This window comes from Rhipicephalus microplus, chromosome 2, assembly GCF_043290135.1.
Source record: "Rhipicephalus microplus isolate Deutch F79 chromosome 2, USDA_Rmic, whole genome shotgun sequence".
Taxonomy (NCBI): Eukaryota; Metazoa; Arthropoda; class Arachnida; order Ixodida; family Ixodidae; genus Rhipicephalus; species Rhipicephalus microplus.
Genome location: NC_134701.1, coordinates 211,746,661 through 211,768,070, shown reverse-complemented (window position 1 = coordinate 211,768,070; position 21,410 = coordinate 211,746,661). Strand labels below are relative to the sequence as shown.

The window sequence follows — 21,410 nt, the reverse complement described above, 5'->3', positions numbered from 1 at the left end:
AAAAGGTTACAGTTGGAAAAAGCAAGGTTATTAATGAGGTATCTAAAAACAGTAAATTTTGCAACTCTTTAACCAAAGCACTAAAGCTACTTTAAAATTACTTGCTGCCAAGCAACAAATATGATTGAGTTTGCCACGTATCTGTGTTTGGGCACTGCTTCTTTTATTGAACTCCACATTCAATACTGACTGTTGTAGGACATTTGCTTGCATATAAGATGCTTAAAAATGTAGTAGAAAAGTTTATTTTGGCTCATTTTATTGTGAAGCTAAAGGCTGTTCTTGTGTACTCCAACAGTTTACTTTTGACAAATGTTTGTGCTGGCGTGTCCTGGAGATTGTCAAATTCTTGTTTTCAACTGAAGAGGACTGACTTCCGAAACACTGCAGGTGGCTTTGTGGTATAAAGCATTGGAGCTGAATTGTCAGTGAGCGATTGAAAGCTTTGTGAAATAAGCCTTTTTTTCAGCATTATTTTTCCACTCTCTTAAACGCTTATCGGTTTATCAAGATGTACACGTTTGTTTCAATTGTGCCACTGTGTTACTTTAGTGTTATTGGTGATGCTAATTGCATATGTCCCGTGCTCGCAGGGGATGCCATCTGGCCGCTCTGATGGAGATAAAGAGAGTGAAACGAGTCCACTCTGTCCAGATCGACAACAAGATGTGGAAGGAGCCTCCTCCGCGACATCGGCCACAGATCAGGAACTAACCACGTATGCGCATGTCATAATTATTGTTCAGGCGTGAAATAATATTCTCCACACAGGGCAAACAGTACCACACAAAATTTACTGAAGTTGTTTTTCTTACCATCTGAACTTACTATCATCGTTATCAATAGCAGCCCACTGAAAGGCGCCATTGCCACATAAACCTTCTCATTTCATACCGACTGTAATGTTGTTGCATTCTTTAGAATGAATGGGTTTGGTTTAGTTGTAAAAATTTCTATTGAAGTCTTGAAACGAGGAAGGAGTTAGGCCTGTTGGAAAAGCTGGAATTTGGGTACAGTGAGATTTTTCACAGGCTGTAGGTTAGTGAATGCACGTTGCAACAAAAAGCAGTTTGGACAATTCTTACAAGTGAGGTACCCTACCCAACCAAAATAACGATCTAGGTGCAACTTGAGGGACTAGTGCCACTTTAAACTCTGTATGCGCTGCATTTTAAAGTATATTTTGGTGATTTGCTCATCACCAGCATTTTTTTCTGCAATCTGTCATAGCAATTGGTACTGGTCTACTGTGTTGTAGAGACGAGGATACATGACGGTCTGCCACGGTGTTGTGGCGGTTATGGGGCTCGTCTGCAGACCTGAAGGTAGGGGGGTCTGATCCCAACCGATGGAGGCAGAATGATGGAGTCCGATGTACTGTACGATGTCAGTGCACGTTAAATGAAACTAGATGAACTAGATGGTCAAAATTTTTGGAGCACTAAATTACGGTGTCTCTCATAATAATATTGTGGTTTTGGAGAAATGCAATGTGTTTAAGTACCAAAGCGACAAGCCAAGTGGGCACACTGTTGCATTCTGCTCATATGCGCGGCCGGAGTCAGTGCGGCACTGCTGGCACAAGTGCTGTGTGTGTACATCTTCGTGTTCCTGCTGAGCTCTAGTGTGTTAGTAAGACACTGTGGTGCATCTACTTAGCAAATAGTGCATGTCAGGTTGAATCTGCATTGTTCTTCCTTTGCGAGCAGACGAACACTGGCTGCTCGCTTCTATTTGATCTCGTGTACCTTGGAGTTGAAGGCCTGTATGCCATTTGACAGAACTCCACACTCCACCAGTGTTCTTGGAAACCTGTTCAGCGCTGAACCTTGCCATTGCTTTCATTGCTTCTCAGCTATCTGTCAAAACTATTTATTTTATGATTTAGAAATAAATTGGGCATGTATACTCCCGTAGCTTAAATTGTAGGCAGGCAGTGGCAAATAATAATTTGGTTGAAAGTGTTGAAGGTCACCTGCTTGCTTTGTTTCTTTCGCAGCAACTGCCAAACAATGATGCACTTGCTCAAGGGGAACATTGGTACAGGTGTACTGGCCATGCCTAGTGCCTTGGCAAATGCTGGAGTCCTTGTGAGTTGCTTTTCAGACTCTCAGTTTTCATTGATTGCTTCGAAAATAGATGTACCTGTAGTGCATATGATCTTGTCCAAGCTGTTCATCTCGTCTAATGCATATAATTTCAAGTGGTTTCTGTGCTGTTAAAACAGAGTCTTGGGCTTGATTCTAGTCAGAGGATATGTTTATTCATTACAAGGTGTTGGCTTTTAGGAGCCACTTTCATTGCATGGTTAGACAGAGTAGTGAATGTGAAAGTAGAACAGCTAAACATTAGATATGTCGTCTGTAAATGTTCTTGTCAATCTTGTCATTAAATGATTATATTGACAAGCTCAAGCAGCTGGTAAACCACATTCGCGCAGCTAGATTGAAAGTTTATTGAATGTCGATGTAGCGTGCTGCTATTATCAATTAGTATCTATCAGTCTACAATTTCGTTCTTTAAATCAAATATAGAGAGAGACAAACAAAGGAAAACCAGAGACGTTAACCAGAATCGGAAATTCAAAGTTGTGTTGAATATTAAAAGAAATGCTTTTGGCCACAAGTTGCATGGTCAGGGCAGATGTGAAATACCTGTCATTGAGAACAGCGAGAGAATGTGAGAGCTAGGCTAGAACCGACTTGGCCCTGTGTATAGCTAACTTTATGCTTTCGAGCAGCTCGAGTAGTAGCTATATCATTCTTTAGCACATGATACGCAACTTTGGGTGGAGTTACAGAGATGAGTTTTTTTTTTTTCAGCTGAAGCATAGAAAACTAGTGTTAAAAGCAAAAAATTATGTATCGGCCCTTTCAACCCGACAAACTGGGCACAGTCATGCTGAATGCCTTACCCCGTTCTGCACCAAAACTAATGCTTCTAAATTTTCATTTTTTTTTACACACGATAATTGAGTGGAACACGCTCCAATCGATATGGCTACATAGCACTGAGCTCTTAGAACAAATGGTTAAATGGGCCATGATTGTGTCCTATTTTTTATTTTCATTATTTTGTGTGTACTTTGTTGTGCATAAGCGATCAATTTTTTTTTCTGTGGTATATTTAGAGCTGTAGTACTTTGTGTTGGCAGTTTATTGCTTATAGGCACAGAACACACTGTTCAACTTGTCCGTCATTTTCCTTTTTGTACTTCTCCTATATTTTTTATTTTTGTTGCTACATATTGTCACGTCGCTCCAGGGGGTGTCGACAAGGTTTATTGATGTCTGAGAAACGGGGAACTAACCAAGCGCGTTGGTTTGGCTTGTTTGCCAGAGCGGGGGTTCACGCGCACTTCTTTCTTCTCTGTGGTGTGAGCCTTCACCTTGGCATACGACCCACTACTAGAAGTAGGTGGCAATATTCCTCCTCAACAAAAATAGAGCATCGTCCCAATGCTGTAAAGTTATTGAAAAAAAAAAAACCAAAACAAAGTAGGTTAAACAATGAAAAAGGGCACCAATAATAAAATGTTAGACGCGATAAGTTCACCAATGATGAGGCAATTGTCGGAGCACAAATAAAAAAAAAACACAGGAAAAGTGGTCTTTTAGGAACGCGCAAAATAGGGCTTGATGCGCACCACGTGAACTATGTCAGAGGTTGGTTGTTTTCGTTGCACTCATCGTGACGACGTAGCGTCCGGAACAACTTCGTAGTTTACGTCGCACACGCGGCGTAATACTTTATACGGACCGAAGTATCTGCTGAGAAACTTTTCTGAGAGGCCACGGCGTTGAACAGGGGTCCAAATCCAAACTTGGTCTCCCGGACTGTAAGATACGTCGTTGTGACGCATATTGTAACGTCGTGCAACGACCTGTTGCTGCTGACCAATGTGTAGCCGGGTGAGCTGGCGAGTTTCCTCGGCACGCTCTGCAAATTCTTCTGCGTCAGTTGTTAATTGATCGGCGTCTTCACAAGGAAGCATCGCATCCAGCATCGTCTGAACTTCGCGGCCGTAGAGAAGGCGAAACGGTGTAAATCGGGTTGTTTCTTGAGCGGCGGTGTTATAAGCGAACGTCACATAAGGCAAAATGCGATCCCATGTTTTGTGTTGGACGTCGATGTACATGGAGATCTTGTTTGTGACTGTCTTATTTAGTCGCTCGGTTAAGCCGTTGCTCTGTGGATGGTAAGCAGTCGTCGTTCGATGCCTAGTGTTACTTAGCCGAAAAACTTCATTAATAAGCTGTGCAGTGAGCGCTGTTCCTCTGTCGGTTATCACTGTAGATGGAGCACCGTGGCACAGAACAATGTGGCACATGAAGAACTGTGCTACCTCAGAAGCCCTGGCTCGTGGTATCCCCTGTGTCTCAGCATAGCGGGTCAAATAGTCAGTTGCAACAATGACCCATTTGTTGCCGTCGGACGATAAAGGAAATGGGCTGAGAATGTCCATGCCGACTTGGTCAAATGGCTTGTGGGGTGGATCGATTGGCTGAAGTAATCCAGCCGGCTTGCTTGGTGGCGACTTTCGACGCTGGCATTCACGACAGCTTTTAACGTACTGCTTCACGCTTGCTGAAAGTCCGGGCCGGTAGTACGCCTCACTTACTCTGGCAAGCGTTCGTGAGTAACCTAGATGACCAGATGTGGGCTCGTCATGACACGCGGAGAGGACTTCGTCCCACATGTCTTTCGGAACGAGGAGGAGGTAAGCGCGGCTCGTAGAACGGGCGTTTTTTTCTTACGGGACATTATCTCGGAGGCAGAAAGACGTCACGACGCGAGATAGCTGGCGAGGTATAACGGCGCTATGACCCTCCAGATAGTGGATGAGCGGTCGAATTTCTTCATCCTCTCGCTGGCGTCTGCTCAAGTCAGATGAGCTAAAAGCGCCCAGGAAATGGTCATCGTCCTCTTCTTCTAGATTGACTAAAGGTATGGGTGCACGGGACAGCGTATCAGCGTCTTCATGCTTCCGTCCAGACTTATATACGATGGTAACATCAAATTCCTGTAGAAGCAAGCTCCATCGGGCCAGTCGTCCAGAGGGATCACGAATGTTTACCAACCAGCAGAGGGCATGGTGGTCCGTCACCACTTTAAATAAACAACCATAGAGATACGGGCGAAACTTGGTGATCGCCCACACTACTGCGAGACACTCTTTCTCTGTGGTGGTGTAATTCACCTCGGTACGGGACAGTGAGCGGCTGGCATAGGCTATGACTCGCTCTTTGCCGTGTTGATGCTGGACGAGCACTGCGCCGAGGCCGATGTTACTGGCGTCAGTGTGCACCTCTGTGTCAGCATCATCGTCAAAATGCGCAAGAACAGGGGCTGACTGCATCCGCTGTCGTAGCTCGGCAAAAGCAGCCTGTTGTTCGGTAGCCCATACAAACGGTGTGTCGTCGCGTGTAAAGCGAGTCAAGGGTTCCGCTATCTTCAAAAACCCTCTAATAAATCATCGATAGTAGGCGCACAAGCCCAGAAAGCGCGGAACAGTCTTTTTGTCTGTAGGATGCGGAAACGCGGCTACAGCGGCAAGTTTGTCGGGGTCGGGTCGGACTCCTTTCGCGTTGACTACATGGCCAAGGAATTTGAGCTCTTCATAACCAAAGTGACACTTCTGCGGTTTGAGTGTAATATCTGCTGATTGAATAGCCTGTAGCACACTCCTGAGGCGATGAAGATGTTGCTGGAAGGTTTCAGAAAAAACGACAACATCATCAAGGTATACGAGACAAGTTTGCCACTTCAGACCAGTAAGCACAGTGTCCATCATTCGCTGGAAGGTTTCGGGCGCTGAGCACAAACCAAAAGGAAGGACTCGAAATTCATACAGGCCATCAGGAGTAAAAAAGGGCGTTTTCTGACGGTCTCGCTCGTCAACCTCAACCTGCCAGTACCCGCTTTTTAAATCCAAAGAGGAAAAATAGTGGGCGCGGCGTAATCTGTCTAACGAGTCGTCGATGCGTGGCAGCGGGTACACATCCTTTTTAGTCACGCTGTTCTGGTTCCGGTAATCGACGCAAAAACGTAGCGTTCCGTCTTTCTTCTTGACTAGGACGACCGGCGAGGACCACGCACTGTTGGAAGGCTCGATGAGGCCGTCGTCAAGCATTTCTCGAACTTGCGTACGAATGGCTTCTCGTTCTTTTACTGACATGCGGTGAGGCTGTTGGTGTACTGGGCGGGCGTCGTCGTAAGTGATGATTCTGTGCCTAGTGATCGAAGTCTGGCGCACCTTAGAGGAAGCAGCGAAGCATGACTTGAATTCAAGCAAGAGTTTTCGCAGTGCTGTCTGGTTTTTTGGTGTGAGGTTAGAATTAATATTGATATTGTTTAGAGACGTATCGGCGGCCTCCACTGCGTCCGACGAGAAGCAGATGGGAACGGTTCCTAATTCATCCGCTAACGCTAACGAAGTGCCACGGAAAAGGTGTCGGTGTTCGTTGCTGAAGTTTGTAACGAGCAGTTGAGATCGGCCATCACGTAGCTGTATAATACTCCTAGCCACACAAACACCTTGAGTCAGCAGGTGTTCAAAATTACTTTCTGCAATCGCTTCATCATTTCGCAATCCACAGCATGTGACGTCGACAATAACACTAGCTCTTGGAGGAAGCGTTATACTTTCAGCAGAAACACGAAGAAGGTCGGCACGTTGTTGGTCGTCCTGCTTGTCGATTGCTCGGTCGGTTGAGAAGGTGATGCGATTCTCTTGAAGGTCAATGACAGCTCCATACTCCTGCAGGAAGTCAACACCAAGAATAACGTCGCGTGAACATTCACGGAGCACAAGGAAACTTGCTACAAAAGTATAACCGCAGACCCGAACTCTACTCGTGCAGGTTCCAAGTGGAGAGACAGTGTGGCCACCAGCGGTTCGAATCACGGAGCCATGCCAGGGCGTGATTACCTTCTTTAGTAGTCTGGTCATTTTCCCGCTTAATATCGAATAGTCAGCCCCGGTATCAACTAAAGCACCTACTGCATAGCCATTTATCAGCACCGGTATATCCAGAGAAAGCCGCACATATCGCTCAGTCGAATCTACACCCTTTATTGTTAGCGTCGATCGAAGGTCTTCAGCACGTCGACTGCCAGCGACCTCGCCTCCAAGGGTCGCTTGCGTTAGTTTTCCCGATGGGGAGTGGGGGACCGTGCACCAGCATGGCGCTGTGGCGAAGATGAAAAGCGCCTTGGCGACGGTGAGCGCGGCTGCCGTCCAAAAGGCGGTGGCATGCGCTGTTGAGCCAGGTAGTCCTCAATGTCCCGGGGTCGCTGGCCATACCGAGGAGGCGCTGAACATACTGAAAAGCTGCGCAGCCCGAGGCGCCGGTATGGACACTGGCGGTACAAATGGTCCGCTTCACCACAGTGGAAGCACAAAGGTCGGCGATCAGGAGTGCGCCAAACATCAGATTTCCGAGGCGAAGCACGTCTGTCGTCAAGGTAGTGTGCTGGTTGTTCCACAAGATGCACAGGGCTGGCGTAAACGAGGGGTGGGGGCGTGCGTGTGTTCTCGTAGTACCGTAGAGGCTGTGCCGACTGAAGCTAAACCGTAGGAGGTGCCTGAACAAACAGCGGGGAAGAGGAAGCTGGGCGCTTCAAGGCTTCCGCATAGGTCGCACGGTGGTAGTCAGCCGGGGCGGGTGTGGCGTTATCCAGACTCACGGGGTCATGAAGGGCATGATGCAGCTCGTCCTTGACGATGCTTGCAATGGAACTCACCGTACGTAGTGGTGGTGTGGCAGCCTTTTGCAGCTCCTCGCGTACTGTAGAGCGGATAAGGTCGCGCAGACACTCGGTGTTGCTCCCAAAAGTCATGAGAACTTGAGAAGTGGACGTGTTCACTAGCCGCTCATACAGAATGAATCGATGCTGAAGCATCTTTTCCATCGTGACGGCTTCGGACAAAAACTCGGCGACCGTGTTCGGAGGGCTCCGTACAAGGCCAGCGAAAAGCTGCTCCTTAACTCCCCGCATCAGGTGACGCAACTTCTTTTCTTCTGTCATACTCAGATCACCCCGTCGGAACAGGTGCGTCATATCTTCCACATAGGTCATGACAGTTTCATTGGGCATTTGGATGCGGGCCTGGATCGCTCGCTCCGCTCGTTCATGGCGATCAGCACTTCTGTAAGTATCCAAGAGCTGGCGGTGGAATTCGGGCCACGATGTCATCTGTTCCTCGTGATTCATGTACCAGGTACGTGCTCCATCCTCAAAATAGAAGTACACATGCCGTAGTTTGGTCGCGTCGTTCCAGTCGTTCAAAGCAGCCACGCGTTCGAAGTCGACCAACCAGTCCTTGACGTCTTCGAGCTCGATGCCATGAAACGGTGTCGGAACCTGTAGGCTTTCGAGGGTGTACCGAGTCACCGGCGGGTTTCCTGTACCTGTTAAAGTGGTTTGAACGGACGTGCTCATCATACTGGTGTGAACTGTAGGGTCAGCTTCGGGTGGCAATCCCCTGATCCTGCGGCTTGTCCGAAAAACGGGAGTGTTGACTCGCACTGGGCTTGTGGTGCCACTTCTAGGAGGGGTCTGAAACATCCATGAGGTGCTACCCAGCACCTCCACCAATTGTCACGTCGCTCCAGGGGGTGTCAACAAGGTTTATTGACGTCTGAGCAACAGGGCTCTAACCAAGCGCCTCGGTTTGGCTTGTTTGCCAGAGCGGGTCCACGCACACTTCTTTCTTCTCTGTGGTGTGAGCCTTCACCTTGGCATACGACCCACTACTAGAAGTAGGTGGCAATATTACAGGGGTTGGCATTTAAGTGTGTGTATGTATGTATGTATGTATGTATGTAGGTATGTATATATGCATGCATATTTTCTGGTTTCAATACATGATGTTTATCATTATTACCTATGTATCCACTCCTGCTAGGGCTCTGAATGGGCCTGCAGTATTTTATAAATAAATAAATAAATAAATAAATAAATAAATAAATATGTGTAGATAAGTACTGTGACAAGATTTGAAAATAAGAACAAGAGGTGTTGCTGGCCATTCCAACAGTGTGTCCGAGGGACTTCCTGTAATATTTTGCTGAAAAACTGTGTATTATGTGCAAGAAACTGTTTTTGCTGCAACTGAGTCTGTGCAGAAAGAAAGAAATTTTTGGTGATGATGATCAGGTACACCGTAAAGCAGCTTTAAATTGGTGTGAGTGTGTTGGGGGAACTCATTTAGAAGCGAAAATTGAAAACCAGAAAGTGACGCATTCCAGGTGACGGCATACATTTGCACTGATTAATTCCATGTTTGTACAGTAATGCCAAGTAGTACAGGCTCATGGATTCAAACTCAACATCAAGCTTTTTAATATAACTACTGGAATGCACAATTGCTCGAGATAACCACGTGGTGTCATGACGAATCTGGTCTTCAAAGATAATGTAGGCTCCGATCTATGAGTTCAAGTCGAAAAGATGCCGATACGACTTGAACTAAGGAGAGTGAGCAGGAAAGTATGCGCGTTTAGCCCTAAATTGTCATGTTTAAATCCATGAGTACTTTACATAGTTTAAGAGCTTCAAATTAATAGAAATTTTCCGAGACAAATGTCACGCAGATGAATACTTAAGGATGAGCAGGGGAAGGAAGGAATGAAGCGTAAGCAGGTGTCTGCCAAGAGTAGTAGTCATTTGCATGAGGTTAATGAATTAATGAGTAAGTTTTATTATGAAATAAGCAGCCCTCACTTTTATGGTGGTGTGTCATCACAAAATAATGTAGTTGATTGTGATGCACTTTATACTGACAGTCAGAAATTACACCAAATGTAACATTACTGTGCAAGGTCGTTACTGTGTCGAAGTTTCTTAGAAAGTTTTGTTCCGTATATGAGTTTGTATATGTGAGTGAAACATAAAGTGGGAACAGTATGTTTAAAAATTCTATTGCATCACATGAACATGTGCATTCAAGAAGCTGGAATGGACTTGCTATGTGGCAGGTAAATAACCTATGTTCTGGGTATATATATATGTTTGTGGTGAGTTCTTGGCGAGGGGAGTGTAAGGTAATTGTCTTAAATCACTGCAAAATGTTCACAGTGAGGTAATTTCAATCATTGTCGTCATCAGTGCAGTTTCAATTTTGCTGCAAGACAAAGGCCTTTAGATGCAATCATTAAATTAGTGGTGATCAAAAAAGAAGTGGCCATTTTGGCAAAGCTTGTGTTTAAGAGCTTTAAACTGCAGTACCTGACTCCTGAATCGTCTGTGAGTGGGCAAAATCTTCTTTTGCCGAAAGATTGACTAGTATTTGTGAGCTTTCTGCATGAACGAGTGCTGTGGGAGCTCAATGCACGACTACATTGAAGGATAGAGTGGCAAATGCAGTACAGCGGAGTTGCCTTACAAGTTTTGCACCACGGCCCACCGCGGTAGTGTAGAAGTTACGATGCTCGGCTGCTGACTTCAAGGTCGCGAGTTTATTCTCGGCTGCGATGGTCGCATTGCAGCGGAGGGGAAATGCCAGAGGCTTGTGTACTTTATGTTGTCAGTGCACACAAAAAACACCAGATGGTCAAAATTCTGGAGCCCTGTTCTATGGCTTCTTACATTGTCACGACTGCATTAAATCTGGTGGAATCGGGCTAATTGGTTATTCATAATCGAAAAATGTAACAGCACGAGAAAATATGGATCGCCATACTGACAAAGAAGCACTCATTTGCCTCTGTGTGTTGGTTCGTCATTTTTTATGATTTCATATTTTTCTCTCATTGTCATATTATGGTTTTAGGACATTAAATTTCAGATAATAATAGTGTTAAGTTTTTCTTCATATTTGATGCTTAGAAACATGAAAGTCTGTTTTAATTTGTTTAGATTGTTATTTTCATTCATTCATTGTTATTCTCTCCTCTCTATTTATTATGTTTCAGGTCGGCTCTCTCGGCATTATTTTTGTGGGAATAATTTGTATACACTGCATGCACATACTGGTGAAATGCAACCACATACTGTCCAAAAAGTGAGTTTCTTTCGCAGTTATTTGTGACAGTTCTGTCAAACTCTTTCATCGGCATTGTGCTCTTACAGCAGGTGGTCGCGAGTTCACCTAAGCTTTTATTTATTTTCAGAGCTGGTTGTAGAACACTAGACTTTGCCGGCGTAGCGCAGTACTCCTTCAGGTTTGGACCACGCTGTGCACGACGGTTTTCCAATGCTGCAAGGTGAGTTGGTTGTGCACCTTGTGTCATCTGGCTATGCCACTAGCATAGGTTAAAGACAACATTAACGAAGAACTTTGTGTGTAATCATATAGCAGCGCAATGCACAGCCACTACGCATCTGTAACAAGCCACGACATTGTTCCAGAGAGGTGTTACAAAGCCTAAATGAAACCATGGCTGCATAAAATCAAGAGCCCTGTTGGCAAAATATGGTGTAGTTGTCTTTATTCTTTCATTTTTACGAAATGTACGGGTCTAGTATAAGATAGAGTTTGGCGATAAGGATTTCAACCCACATTCTGGATACATTGAAGATTATGACAATGTTGTCACTCATTGTGATAATTTACATTTTCATTATGCTTCATTGCAGAACAACTGTAAACTGTTTTCTCCTGCTGACACAATTTGGATTTTGCTGCGTGTACTTTGTTTTTGTTGCAACTAGTCTAAAAGAGGTAAGTGATGGTGTGCTTGCTTCATCAATATTACCCGTATTGGCATTAATATGTGTGATTAAGGCTTGTGTTGGAAACGTGTATTGGGCAGGCAGCTCTGCATTGGACTTGGAGTTGAGGCAGTCAGAAAAACTGCTCTTCAATAAAATAAAGCCTCTGTGTAAGCTCGAATAATACTGTATTTTCTCGCACATAACCTGTGTGACGAAAATCCAACCTCCCGATGTGTAGAAAAAGGTGTTTATTTTCTATGTACCGCAGCCCGACTCCGTGGTTGCCACTGTAGCGCATGATTCCAAGGCAGAACAGACCATCCTCTTCTTCGTCGGATCTTTTTCTAACAAATCACCTCGCGCGCAGAAGTTCACAAAAGTTCAATACGAGCAGGTACAGATGCTGACAGGTCTGTTCAAAAGGTAATTCTACCCAGCAACACGTGCATTGCATGGGTTCAGTTGGCGTATTCGTTAGTACTCAGCATGTGATCTGTTGTCCATGCATTCACTTCATAAGTAAGCTATTGGAGTCCTGTCCACCAGACAGAACCAGCCTTTAATTCATGGCCGGAGGCTCCTCTCATTATATTGTCAGAAGCGCTCTGCTTTCCAGGATTTTGCTTCATATTGACGATGAAAGAATCAAACACACCTAAAGATGGAGCTTAGGCAAGAGGACGTCTGTCGGTTCAAGAGTTTCGTATCGGTCCATTTCTGCAGTATTTTCTTGGCATTTCCCAGTCTAGACAATAATACTCTGGTGTCAGTGTAATATTGTATTACCAGCCTCAAGGCATTTAGGTACATTTTCCACATTTTCGAGATGCAACTATAGAGGTCGCATAGACTCCATTCTAAAAACACTTGTATCGTTCGAAGCCTCATTGTATGACTTCACAGAGGCATTTGATATCCCATTGGCTTGCAACTACATTTGGGGTGCGTTTTCGACTGAAGCAGCTTTTGGGTCTTCGCTGTGGGTGTTCTAACATTCCTCCCATTTAATTTTCCTGATTTGCAAGTCCGTATGACTCTTTGTTGTCTTACAATCTGTCACTTCTGATTTCAGTACGACGTCCTCGTTGCAATGCATGGCCGCTGCGCAAGAGGTTGCTGGTTCATGGTGCATCCAGTCTCGAGAGATTTCGTCGGCTTTTAGTTCGTTTCCTGAACCCCAGGTGGTCGAAATTTCCGGAGCCCTCCACTACGGCGTCTCTCATAATCATATGGTGGTCTTGGGACGTTAAACGCCACATATCAATCAGATCATCAGTTCTTTTCCTAAATTCTTGCTGGTTCCAGTGACAAATGACCTGTGATAGTCACTGCCAATCAAGACGTCAACAGCATTTGGGATTTCAGCGTAATTGATGTTGGAGAAGTTACATCCTTGGTGATTGAGCTTGTTGATGAAGTGTCTAGTTGTTCATAGAATTGAATGGCGACTGATGTTCGTCGTGACGAGAGCTTCTATCTGCAGTGGCGTCTTACTGAGCAGAGAACCTTAGAGGGACGAGCACACACTGGAAAGTGTTCCAGCTGTGCCTTACCGCAGTGGTGGCTACACAGTTAAAGCGCCCGCTTCCAATGCTGGAAATACTGGGTTCAATTCCCAGTGCCGACCGGGAAACCATCAGTTTTTTCCAATGGGTAGAGGAGTACACCGACTTGGCGCTCGGTTGTTTCTGGGTACTCATCTCAAATGGTAGCCCCACAAGGTTTTACAAAGGCCCTAGGCATACCCTAATCCACCACAACCTTGCTGAAATAGTTGAGCATTCGCTGCTGCTGTGGGAGGCAGAGAATTGCTGCCGCCACGCACCTACTGGCCAAATGGGTACAAGCGCACTTGTGGCCTGGTGCTCGGCAGAACGAAGTTCGTAGTTGCTTGGAAGAGTACCCACCCTGTTGGAAGTTGGCGGCATGGGATTGCCAGACCTCAATTAAGGTCACTCTTTTTTTGTGTGTGTCATCATGTTGCTCTCCAAAATATCCTACTGTGAGGCTCTCGGGAATGAGTATTCGACAATGCAATTTTTCAGCCAATCGCTTCATCACTAAACTGCACTGACTGCCTCTGTCGAATAAAACTCGAACTAAAACTTTGCCTTTTTCACCAGCTGTCCAAGAAAGAGCAGATTGGAGGTATACGTGCTGTTTATAATTGCCAGTCCCAATAATTTCAAGGTGTTCCAGTTGTGGCAACGTCGGGGCTTCTGTAGTCAACCTGATCATATGAGAGTCCGACATGGTATCCGCATGGCGTCGATTGCCTTTTGCGCGTCTAACTCTTCTCCTGAAATTTTTTGCCAAATGATGCTGGAAGGTGCAGCGAAAACAACGACTGGCATCTAATAGGCACTTTTTCTTTTCTTGTAATGGCATTTGAAAGTTTCACTGTTTGGTACGATGCGTAGTTGAGTCACAGAAAAAGCATGCATTTTTCTAAGGAGCTAGTTTTACAGACGAGATGATGAGGTGAAACACTCGGCGCTTGATCTTTGCTGCAAAGAGGATGGCGCGCTAGTGCAAAATTCATCTACGTGGCCCTTTGACTTGTCCTCTCTTACAGAAACGTGTAAGACTGTATGCTCTCGAGCCTCTATTTCTGTTTAAATAAAAAGCAGCAAATACTGAATCCTCGCCTTCTGTTTCTGGGTGTGCTGACCTTGCTGGCCTGTGTGCTCTGTACGTTGGCGTGCGATGGTCTTGTTAAAGTCGAGGACGATGTCGGGAGGATGTAACCTGAGCAGAAAGGGGTAGAACACAGCGGAGTAATTGTCCTCCATTACTCTTGAGAGTCTTGAGGGTGCGCATCTGAGTTTGAACCGTGTCGTAAATGCTTCGAAGTCTTCAAGGGTTGTGGGAGGACAGCACGGGTCGCATTTCGATGAGTCGCTGCATGTGAGCTTAAATGATGACGTCGGTTATGGCAAAGTGCTCTTTTATAATGTTTAGGGCTTCATAATAACAGTTTGCAGCTGCTGAAAGTCCCACAATAGCCGATGCCACGTTGCTAGTCAGAACCGAACGTAGGTAGGCAAACTAGTCTACGTCGGTGAGCCCATCGTTGTTGTGGATCAGTTGACTAAACTGCTCTCTAAAAGGCGTCTGCAATGACTGTTGGCCATCAAACTTCATGAGGTAAATTTTCGAAAGTTAGATCGCGGGCTGGGGCACACATTGCACGGGTTCAGTTGATGTTGCTGGTAGTGCACGGTTGTTAGACCCCCCGAAGTTAACGTATTCTATACTTGAGTTTTGCTGATGGGGTTGTGGCCCAATCGTTATATTCCGCAACTCATTCAAACTTTGCCTCCGCTTCTGTGGTTGACAGCAGAGGGATGATTTCGAAGTCGGTTTACCTCAAATCGTTGTGAAGCTGGTTGAGGCGTTCGTTGAGAATACAAAGCTCCTCTTCCATAACGCTGTCTTGAGTGTGCATTGCTCCTGCCTCGATAGCGCGGGTTAACTCAGCGCTCTCGGATTTGCTCTGGTTTGAGAGCTTTCATGTTGCGTCTTCGCATTGAGCAGCTGTAAGTCAATGCCTTAAATTCATAAGCGGGTAAGCGATTACCTTGGGGTCATGGATGCGGTTTGCTGTTCCGATGAGCTTCGGCACCACTTGAAAAAAATTGAGCCTCCTGTTGCATAGAAAAAGGGGTTTATTTACCATAAACCGCAGCCCAAAGTAAAAAAAAAAGTGGAGAAAATAATAAAATATAGAAAGATATAGTACTTATGGAAAGAAGCAACAAAACACTGTGTTTACATAAAATGTCATTTACAAGCAAACAATATGAAATAATAAGATTATTGCAGTCAACTTGTTAATTTATATAAAAATAAGGCTTTATCAGAAAACAAGAGGTAAATTTGTCTGATAAGAAATTTATGCTTGCAAACATGATGCATGGTGTAAATACTAAAATTTCTAGAAAAGAGGCGGCATGAAAAAGTAAAAACAAAGGTAACATAATTGCAAGAGACAATTGTTAATTTAATAAACAAAAAACTAAGAAGGAAAGAAAATTGCATCAAGTCGTTTGCATTATATGATTAGAATGAATCTGTAGCCAGCAGATTTGTTTTTAGTTGTGCGCCATACTTTGATATAGAGTGCCAAGACTTAGGTGACCTATGATTCATGGAAATTCAAGAAACCCATCTAAAGCTGCGTGAAAGAAGCATGTTATGAAGTGTAGTGCTACCGTAATACCTGTCGCCCTTTTGTCATGGATGCTATTAATGTGGCCGTTTACTTTGCTCACTTTTTGTACTGTTTCCCCTTTCTCACTGTGTGTGTGTGTGGCCTTGATGTTTCTCCTTTTTCTTATGCATATTTATTATGTAATTTACTCGCATGACCCTCACATTTTTTTAGCAAAAAACCGATGAAAATTTGGGTGTGCGAGATTACACGAGAAAAATTTTTCCGCGAAAACGTGCAGAGCGTAAAATAATACCAAGTGGTCGCAAGTTGAGATTCTCACCCCAGCGACTAACTACAAGCTTTGAGAAGTACTAATAAAGACTTACCTTAAAGGGAAACTGAAGAGCAAAACTATTTTTCGTGTATTAGTAAAGTAGAGTTTCACAATCCCAAAAACACCACTCTTATCGCGACATGATGCTTGGTATGTGTGAAAACATGAGAAATCTAAATACGGTTGGAGGCGCCACCATGAGATCCCCGAACCAAACACTGTGATGGAGTAAATTTTTAAGACGTCTACTGTGTCATGCATAGCTTCTACTCGTTAAAGACGAGGTACATTGCTTTCTGTGGGTGCCACAGACCTAGCGTGCAAAGTTTCAGAAAATTTTATTGTCGATGTTGAGAAAATACAAAGAATACATTTTGCAGTTTGTTTTGTGACGGGCTGAGATTTCAGCGCGAAATATGAAAATGAAGCTTCAACCTTGATTTTCTCAACTAATAATCAACTTATGACAGTGCAACTTAAGGTGTTAGATTTTTCAGAGTGCAGTTTATCAATGTAAACCAAGTCATTGTTTCTCTTTAGTGTCCCTATTAACAGTAGAGCCACAGGTGCAACACAAGGCAAGGTTTATTTGCTACACAAAAGCCGCAAGCAAATAGAGAAACAGCGGACGCAAAGCTTGGGGCTGCTGCGGTCGATAGTACGCATGATGCTTAAGAAATAGTGCTGGGTTGTCATGCGCTATCATCATCAGTGTTAGAAAGGAGCAGACGACATCTTTAAGGGTGGGATAATTACTTGCAGAAAAAAATGTCGTAGTTTTGCGCGGGGGGGGGGGGGGGGGTGCGAGAATTATGGGAGTGCAAGGATTACGCGAGTAAATACGGTATTTGTGCATTTGCTTGTGCCATCTCTGGGCAAGTCCATGCAGTACCATAATTTTTATGGCCTCGCACTAACTAGCCAAACATCAAGCTACTGTAAATTCAATTATCATGCTCATGGGAGAGTTTTGAAACGTTGTGATGTTATTAAATTCTGCTTCAATATAGCAGTAGAAGAGGCTTATCACTGCTCTGCCTGCTTGGAAATGGGATGGCGTGGCAGGAGCATTGAGAGTGGTCATTTGACGACCCTGTTTACTGTATGGAGCTATCTTTAGGCAGTTTTGAACCTGGGTGGTCATTGATTGATGAAGCCTCATGATTTCACCTTTGAATAGGACAGGGTTAAAGAGCTCGTTTCATAGAATTTTCGGTGTCGGCATCTTTGGTTGTGAACAAAAAATCAGCATTGTCCACAAGCGAACAAATGAAATAGATACAACTGAGTAAATAAGGAAAACGTTTATGGGGGAGGTGGGGTCAAGTGGCAATTAACCCAGGCCTTCTGCATGGCAAGCAGCTGTCTTACCACAAAGCCATACCATTCATGGTTGATATTGCTTCTGAGAAAAAAAAAACACTATATCAATGTTAAATAGTGGGAAGAGTGTTATTCACACATGTAATATTTCGTGGCAGAAGCGTAGAGTTTCACCAGGCACCAATTCGTACGAGTTGTGCAATGAGTGGGTGGTTTAGAGTTTTACCCATGAAAAAGTGCTCTGGCCTAATATTAGCATCACTCTCCGCAACAGTACAGTAGAATGGCCTGATGCACAGGTGCAAACGTTGCTTTGCAGACGCATAGTGGGTGCTTTGCTTATTGATAAAAGGAAGAAAAATATAGTGTTTTGGCCGATTTGCAATGGTACTTGCAGTAGGCATTCTATGATATGTAGTTTAAAGGGCCGATGTTGCATGCACAGACGTTTCTTTCCTCGGCACAGCTGAAGTTTTCTCATCGAAGCGAGGCTTGGCTGGGTATAGTGAAGTCGATGCAAACAGAGCCCAGTTGTTATATTGTGTCCTACTTTCAAAACAAAGCTCAAGAGGCCCCCATAATCCTGTCCATTTTGGACCATTTTCTTATTATGTTTAGTACGGTCAGAAAGAAAGAGTACTTGGTTAATAAGCATGTCAGCTCCTTAGAATTACGAGGTTACTTTGTGATGTGTGTGGTAGGACTTTTTAGCACATTGTAAACTTGCATGCATGAGACATGGAGCAAGAGTTGAAATGGCACCATGCACGGCAAAGCGTGCATGATGTGCTCTATGGTGCGACTTTCGTCTAAGCGATTTGATGGTACTTCATCGACAGGCATCGCCTACTCTACAATTGCTGCTGGTAGTTTAATCTATGTGAAGCAATGCATGTAATTAGGGCGATGTATCACGGCTTCCAATGTGTATGTTACCTCTTGAGATTATTGATCAGAATATCGTCAAAAGCAATCAATAAGTGGAACTGTATCGCATTTCTCGTGCATTGCATCTGTAGAAGAGCATGTAAACAATGGGAACAGATCTTACACGCCAACACGCCATCTAGGACAATGCTGCAAGACCTGAATTTCATCCTCACTCGGCTACAATATTTATCACACCATCCAGACATGTTGTCATGGCCTGATGGATTCCTATCGTCAAATACTTTTCTCCACAGCATGAGATAAGATAGCTCCGGTGAAAAGCCAGTGACATGAGTGATAGTGTTTGCCATGCTTAAGTGCCGACGCAAGCATGTCGCAAAGCACTTGGAGTAATCCTTTGGTTGTTGTCCCCTATAGGTGCTTCACGGGCAAAACATTGAGATGAGTGTGTATGTTTACCTGGCCATACTGCTGCCTGTCATGGTGCTGTACAACTTCATCCGAAGCCTGCGAATGCTGTCTGTGGCGTCCACATTCGCCAACATACTGCAGATCACAGGCATGGTGCTCATCTTCTACAATCTGCTGCAGGACATGCCAAGCATCAGCGAGCGGCCTTTGTCCATGGGCATAAGCCGCCTTCCGCTGTACTTTGGCACTGTCATTTACGCCTTCGAAGGCATTGGCATTGTGAGTAGCATGGCACCATGCCAGACTATCTCCTGTGTTTAGAGCTGCCGATTTACTTTTACAGGGAAAAAGTCCAATACTAAAAAAAAAAAAGAATTTACTACTCTGAAGTGCCCAAAATTGTAACATTGCATGTTTGCAGCATTAAAGGGGCCCTGCATCGCTTTTTTCGGGATGATCATAAAATGCTGCCAATCAATAGTCGACACTTTTGAGAACACGCAAGCCAAACATTATAGCGCAACATGTGGTTTGGAATTTACCATGAATTCTTAAAGTCGGCAAAAAATCGCTCCCACCTCTCTCTAGAAGTGATGCCATATACCCCAATCACTGCGCCATATACTCAAGTCCACAGCCATTGTTCAATTTCAGCAGCATCGCCTCTATAGTTATTGTGGCTGCCACAAGGTGTTTCCACCTGTCCATGTTCGTGCTCAGGATTACCCTAAAAGTAGGTCACATGTGCAAAGAAACAATGAAATGAAAGTGCTCAAGGTCACGACACTAACTCGAAGGGAGCATCTTGCCCTCTTGTAATCCCCCTCCCTGAATAGCTTTTAGCGCACTCTCTATTACAAAAGGAGAGTGTGCTTAAAGTGTGCAGCCAATTCCTTTAACTCTGCTCGTACTAGACGAAATATAAAAATTCTCACATCAGTCAATTTGTGAGGCAATAAGCACTTTTTAATACAGCCATACTGTGAGGAGTTGAGAAAATGTTAAAGGACTCATTTAAGCATGCATCTTCTCAAACAGAATCCCTTGTTTTTTTTTGTTTGTTGAGTGATGCCTCTTATACCCTGCCTTGGAAATTGTGTAAGGCAAACGCAATTTCACGATCAAGACCATTCATACTACCGTAGCATGTGGTACCTTAAAATGCTGCGGGGCTATGTAGTATGTTGAATAGAATCAAAATCAATTGCCATTGTTGATGCTCGTGACTGTTCCACTGATTTCACTATCCAGGTGCTTCCTTTGGAGAACGAAATGAAAACTCCTCGGGACTTTGGAGGCGTAAGTGGTGTGCTGAACACTGGCATGGTCATGGTAGTTTGCTTGTACACAGCTATTGGCTTCTTTGGGTACCTGAAGTACGGTGATCAAGTCGCAGGGAGCATCACGCTCAACTTCCCACCTACACCGTAAGTATCCCTGTTGGGCTTCCGCAGCATTGTATGGATTGATATTGAAATTTTCAGAACTTGTATGGGCAAAGTTAGATAAATGAATTCATATCCTACACAAGAATAGCTTCACTGTATTGAGTGCTTGTTGTAATCCCCTATTTGTGATATATTTCTATTAACTAACGAACAACTTTTAAATCCATCTTTGAATCAAAAGCTTTATAGATCTCAGTAATAGTATCAATATAGAACTTTCACTTGCTTGTAAATGTAAAAGCGACTGCGCAATATCATGTTACGAATCAAATATACAGCAGCAACAGTGCAGGTAGTTCATTCTTGTGACTCATAGTTTCAGCTTTGTACCAGGTTACGAAACTGTGAAATACCAGATTAGAAACGGATATACAGCAGCAACAATGCTGGTAGTGCATTGTTGTGACCTGTAGTTTTAACACAGAGCATAAGCTAATATTATGGTGACTTTTCCTAACTTTCTGCAAATTGTTAGAGGGTTTCTGAATTTGTGTAAATGGTTAAACCACAACTAAAGAAGTGATTCATTCACACCAAAATGCTTCATAAGTTTTACACTCTTTGTAGAGCACATAAGTTAATCTCTTAATGGTCCAGAGCATCTATGCTCCTACTCAGTGCATTTACTAAAGCTATGTTACATTCCCTTTAAGAGCAACATGCTCACCGATACACAGTTATTTGAGGATTTGTTCTTCATAATGATGCATCATACAAAATTTCTCTATGTGCACGGTAGTTGAAGAGGCACTGCAATATGCATCTACCCACTTTGCTACTACTTGGTCCTCAGCTTCATAAATCAGAAAACGCTAGTAAGTTTGTGTATGATGTAGAACTGACCAGTGTCTTATATTCGGGATGGTGTTCAAGTGGTTTGCAACAACCTGTACATGGTTATAGTTCTGTAAAAGCCAGTTGGGAATTTAACTTCTATAGCTTTACTTAATTTGGAAAGGTTGCCTGCAAGCCCTTGAGGATGTCTGAAATAAACTGTTGCTATCTTTCGAGGATACAAACTATAGGGATGGCTTGTAGAAGTTATCAATGAACCGATTTTTATGACTTGGTTTCACAGGTGAACAAGTCAGCTTTGGCAGTTTAGTTTTGTGTCATTCTTATTTTTACCTGCAGTGATGGCCCCGCCGCAGTGGTGTTGTGGCTAAGGTACTCGGCTGCTGACCCG

At 44.1% G+C, this 21,410-nt stretch overlaps 1 protein-coding gene across 6 annotated transcripts in view; it reads left to right on the top strand.

Annotated features, from left to right (window-relative positions):
• Window positions 1-21,410, top strand: part of LOC119170432 (proton-coupled amino acid transporter 1) — a 76,391-nt gene that overhangs the window by 47,273 nt on the left and 7,708 nt on the right. For all 6 annotated transcript variants that reach the window (XM_075875557.1, XM_075875562.1, XM_037421593.2 and 3 more), the window contains exons 2-8: window positions 594-718; window positions 2,000-2,090; window positions 10,920-11,008; window positions 11,118-11,210; window positions 11,584-11,668; window positions 18,783-19,055; window positions 20,028-20,203. In XM_075875557.1, the coding sequence (XP_075731672.1) occupies window positions 594-718; window positions 2,000-2,090; window positions 10,920-11,008; window positions 11,118-11,210; window positions 11,584-11,668; window positions 18,783-19,055; window positions 20,028-20,203 (932 nt within the window). The remainder of the gene's footprint in view (window positions 1-593; window positions 719-1,999; window positions 2,091-10,919; window positions 11,009-11,117; window positions 11,211-11,583; window positions 11,669-18,782; window positions 19,056-20,027; window positions 20,204-21,410) is intronic.